The 5,480-nt window shown below is 43.3% G+C and overlaps 1 protein-coding gene across 1 annotated transcript; it reads right to left on the bottom strand.

The window, feature by feature from the left end:
- Nucleotides 1-200: 200 nt before the first annotated feature.
- Nucleotides 201-4,288, bottom strand: avpr1aa (arginine vasopressin receptor 1Aa). Its single transcript, XM_072672242.1, has 2 exons — nucleotides 3,263-4,288; nucleotides 201-2,164 (listed from the first exon to the last, which is right to left on the bottom strand). The coding sequence occupies exons 1-2, from the start codon at nucleotides 4,131-4,133 to the stop codon at nucleotides 1,872-1,874; spliced, it is 1,164 nt and encodes a 387-aa protein (XP_072528343.1). The 5' UTR covers nucleotides 4,134-4,288; the 3' UTR covers nucleotides 201-1,871.
- Nucleotides 4,289-5,480: the final 1,192 nt, after the last annotated feature.

Raw genomic sequence — 5,480 nt, 5'->3', positions numbered from 1 at the left:
ACGTCATGTTTCCACCACTGGGACAAGTAATGAAACGGAGTCTGACAAATCCAGACTGTGAGTGCTCAAGAGTGCTAAAACAAGTAAAAAAAGAAGAAGAAGAGAGAGACCATAACATTTATCTACAGTTTCCAGAAAGAGCATAACTTGGGCAGCTGTTACAAGGTTTCACAACATCGAAAAAAAGGATGACCGAAAGGGACGTTTGATGGAGTGGTTTATTGGATTTTTGCACATGAATACATCAATACGCATTGGAAGTGGTGCAATTATAGACAACAGAGAGTCAACGGACACTGCCTCAACAACACCTTGAGCAGTACTATACCGTTCCACAGGGAGCATAAAATGGGACAACACTAAAGTTCATACAAATGCTGAACGTCTGATATGCAGGAAAATCACATTCCATTTGTTGCAACTGTGACGCTGATTGTTTTACAGATCGAACATGCACACCAGCAATAGCTTTTACACATGCACTGCAGATCCTGGTGTCTACTCAAACCGCAAAACTGTAAATCACCTAATGCACAAATCCATATCTACATAAATGTATATTTGAAAAGATATTACCATCTGGATCTTCTCCACTGAAAACTTTGCGTATGTTGTAAACAGTATCTTAAAGGTGCACCCTAACTTTACCTGTTGTGGTCAAACCTACTCAGATGATGAAGCACTTGACTCATTTGAGATACTACTACACTCTTAAAAATGAAGGTGCTTCCAGTGGTTCTTTGAGCGAGGCCATAGAATAACCACTTTTGATTCAATGAAGAAGCATGTCTGCAATAGAGATGCTGAAGTGTGAGAAAGCTTTACCAATTGAAGAACAAAGGTTCTTCACACTAACACATCTCTATTACAAACATTTTTATGGTTCTTCTATGGCATTGTTCAAAGAAGCATTTCAAATGCTTTTATAATTAGCAGTGTATGTTTAACCCACATTGGATTTCATGGATTGCTCAAAGAACCAACAGTGTACATTTATTTGTGTAACCTGAAGTAATGAATGGAACTGAAATGGTGCTGAAATGATACTGAAATGGCAGATAACCAAAAAAGAATAATGTAAAAAAATAAAATAAGGGCTGAGCCACGTCAGCCAAGGCAGAGATAGATGTGGTGGAAAACCAGATGAAAAAAATCCTTTTATTTGTATAAAGGGTTTGAGTGTGTGTGTATGTGTTGGAGAGAGACAGAGAGAGAGAGAGAGAGAGAGAGAGAGAGAGAGAGAGAGAGAGAGAGAGAGACAGAGATAGATCTGTTAACGCCTCAAACTTGGTTATTGACCCAGGTGACCACATCTAACCTTGTAAACAATTGTCCGTTCTCAGAGGAGCATGAACATTGAGTGCCAGATCACAGCCGACAGTATTCTCGTGTGTTCATTCTTTTTTCCTTCTACTGAACACCTCTGCAGTGATTTAAAAACAGGGAAATGTATATCTGATCTCCTGAACTTCTGGCATTCTTCTCCCTTCACTGTTTGTTTGGTGTAGAATGAATTCCCATTTTCCGAACGGCACATATTGTGCATATTGATTCAGACAAATTCTCAGTCTCAGAATAAGAAAGCTGGGTTTTGTCCTTGGCTTTGGGTTTTGTACTGGCATGAAGGTGGTTCTACAGGCTTACTGGAGCCCAGATAAATCATGTGCCTGCCTGTGGGTAAGCACTTATCACCGGAAGAACCTTGCGTTTGGTGATCAGGACTATTGTGCTTGTGGCGCACTCAAGATTTACTGCATAGCCTTCTCAGTTTATCCTCCGTTTCCCAGCAAGGCTTTGAGAAAACAACACCTTATTTGTGCCTCTGCTGTAATGTCATGAGTACAGTCTCAGTCTAGAGGGGAGGCAGAATGTCATGTTTCCAGCGGAGCAGACGAGTCAGCTTTGAGGGCGTTATCCAGGTCTCTGCAGTTGCCTACACTGCAAGTAGGGCTCCGGTTAGGGAGTTTAGTCAGTATTGTGGTTCTTCGTAAGCTGCTGTCCGAGTCCTCTTTCTTGAACTTGTGCTGTATTTTGGGGTAGCAGGGAAAGCAGTGCGCAAAGTCGTGGAGGAGGTGCCCACTGAATATCATGTAGATCCAGGGGTTACAACAGCTGTTCAGACTCGCAAGCAGTGCAGAGAGAGTCACGGCAGTGTTCTCTGAATCTGGGTGTGGAGAAAAGAAGGAACATAGAGGAAGGTTAGATGAATTATCTATAGAAGCTCATTAATAATTATAGTTTTTAACATCATCCTCATCACTGTGGTTTTTGTTCTATGTATTCTTTTAATAATTCATTTCAGTATTCATCAAAAGGATTGGAATATGAGAATCTGGTGGAGAACAGCACTGTGGAAGCATTAGGTTTGGAATAGAAATACTTCACTGACTGGCCATTTGTTTCATTTCGTCTCGTTTGCAACTAGTGACATAAATAAAGGAGGAAAGCTGGCTCCAAATTCCACATAAGGCTGTGGGGAATTTTAAGGAGCAAATCACAACTTATGAAATCCTTACCAGCTGTCCTCTCTTGATGGGCTAGTTTCATACATAACTCACCGCAGTGACCTCATCCATACACTCTTAAAAATTAGCTTAAATTTTTTTTGATTAATGTCAAAAGAAAGGCTTTTGGTTCCACAAAGAACAATGTTTGAAATGGAGCTCATATAAAGAAGCATTACCAATTACCAAATCTGTATCTCCCTAAATAGATATTAGTTACCTTATTAGCCTCTGAATTATTAGATTGCAAAGATCACATAGATAGACAGGTTACACAGATCAGGTCTGAAGATCATAAAGACAGGAAGTGGAACTACACTGTAAATGTTCTGCTGTTGAATTCAGTTGCATTTCTCAAATGAGTCCAGCTGGATGCCAAAGGTGCAAATAGCCCTGGGGATTCTCCCTGATAAAAGCTCATGCAGAAACACCTTGTTTTAATGAATCCTTTTCATTTAGGAAGACCTTTTGTACACCCTGTTAAAATCTACAGAGCATTTTTATTATTTTTTTAAATATTTTTAATACTGAGCCTTGTACAAATGGTTAGTCACGTGGCTGCACATAAACGAAATGCTTCATCAACATAATTGCTACTTAAAAAGTTAAGTATCATGTTGCTTTAGCATTGGATTCATTTGCAACCTTGAATCATGAAATTCAGTATCTTAATTCAAAGCAGGCCTGTTTTCTCAGCACCAGAGGTTGCATATTCCACAGCACTTCCCAAAAAAAAACTTAAAAAAAACTTCACATACCATCCCAGCTAGAGTTCACGTCCCACACGGACCACATCTGCACGATGAAGAAGGGCGCCCAGCACACGATGTACGCAAGCACGATCACCAGCGTCATCTTCACGGTCCTCAGCTTGGCTCGGCTTATGGTGCTCACGCCGCTCACCGAGCTCTTGCCCACCAGGCCGTTCTTCTTGGTCTTGCACTTGATGTTCCTCCAGATGCTGTGGCATATAAAGCCGTAGCAGAGCATGAGCACGAGCACGGGCACGAGGAAGATGCCCACGGTGATCCAGGTGATGTAGGCGCGGATGCCCCACGGCTCGATGAAGTGGCCCCAGCAGTCGTAGACGCCCGAGCCCTGGTGGATCTCGCTGAGGGAGAAGATGAAGGGCTGCGGCGCGCTCAGCACCAGGCTGCCGGCCCATGTGCCGCCGATCATGGCGTAGGCGCGCCGCGTGGGCTGCTGCAGGGTCTTGAGCGGGTGGCAGATGGCGATGTAGCGGTCCACGGTCATCATCACCATCATGTAGGTGGAGGCAAACATGCCGAGCACCTGCAAGTGCTTCACGAGACGGCACAGCAGGTCAGGCCCCGTGAAGCGGAACGTGACCTCCCAGCAGAGCTGCGGCAGCACCTGGAAGAACGCCACCACCAGGTCGGCCAGGCTCAGGTGCTTAATGAACAGGTGCATGCGCGACGTCTTTTTCTTGGTGTTGTACACGGCGACCAGCACGCTCACGTTGCCGATCACGGCCACGGCGAACGTCACGCTCAGCACGATGATCTCCAGCTTGGCCACCTCCTCGTTGCGACCAAACAAGTCGCTGCTGTTGGCGGCCGGCGAGGCGTTGGTTGCGCGCCCCATTGTAGCGTTCAGAGAGTGGATCATGAAGGAGAGGAAAGGTGGTGATTAGAAAGCTTGATACGTGGAGGTAATTCCTGGTTTGGACCCTCAGAGCATTCTCCTACAGCTGCTCCTGCTGCGCGCTCTTACCGTCCAGATGTTTTACGCGCGCTCCTCTCCTCTTCTCTGTGATGCGCGCTATAGAGAGTCTGTGCGCTTTAAACGCGCTGGATCAGAAGAGCTCCTACCCACCAGTAGACAGCCAGTCAGAGCGCAGGGGCGACAGTACTGAGAATGGAGAGGGGAGGAGGGTGGGGAGTCACCACACACCCTCTTTTAGGGAAAACCTCGTTCTCCATACCTAAATCATTTCTTTAATTACTTACAAAACGAAACAAACTATGTGTCCTTTATTACTCTATCACTAACATGCATTGTACTGATCAGTCCCACTTATCAGTTTGCTTATATCCAAAATATAATCTTAAGAAAAAGGATTCTGCACTAGTTTAATTACTTACGTTTTAATTAAGTACCACAGTGGAACACTTTTTGGTACTGTATAGAACCAATAAACCATACAGAAAGCCATTTAAACATCCACATGTTATTGTTCTATACATAACCATTGACATAAGAATCACTGATTTTATCACCAAAAATGACTTTTACGTTTTAATTCTACATAACTAGTTCAATCAACTTTGGTTTAGTTAGCAAAACAATACTACTAATACACTAATGCATACTAATGCAAACTGGTCAAACATAAGTTTTAATCATATATTTACCTGGATTTCTGCATTGATTACTAATAACACTTGCTCTGATTGTTATCATTATCATCATCATAATTATAGATACTAAACGAATAACACACAAACAGTCTTTTACAGCATATTGAGTAAACGCCCAGTGCAGACTAGAAAAAGTAAGTGAATCCATCTTCATGTTTAGATACAGTTATTGTTAATGTGTTTCAGCTCCCTTTAGGTCATGTTTGCTGAATGCAATGGGACCAGGTATTGGAGTGATCTCTGTCCTGGAAGGAACTTTGGGGCACAGACTAAGGCAAGTTGATTTTCTCTGCGTGCCATGGCTGACCTTTTGCCAAGACCCAAAAATCTGGGGCAAAGAACAAATCCCATCAAGTAAGCTCTGTGGAGCAACTTTGTGCAACTGTAAACACATCTTTGATGCCCCAGGGCTCTTGGAGAAGGTTGTTATAGGTGGAGACATAATATGAATCTTATAGTTATGCCAAATGGACACATCTGCAAAGGGAACAGTTCCTAGGGGAAGAACGACCACCAAGATCCCACGTTGCACGTTGACCTAAAGAAAAAAATTGATTTTCCAGTTGAGTTAGCAGTAACCCCACTGCTTTGGGAG

Source organism: Salminus brasiliensis, chromosome 2 (genome assembly GCF_030463535.1).
Source record: "Salminus brasiliensis chromosome 2, fSalBra1.hap2, whole genome shotgun sequence".
Lineage (NCBI taxonomy): Eukaryota > Metazoa > Chordata > Actinopteri > Characiformes > Bryconidae > Salminus > Salminus brasiliensis.
Note: the sequence above shows the minus strand (reverse complement) of the source record. Positions and strands in the feature narration are given on the sequence as shown.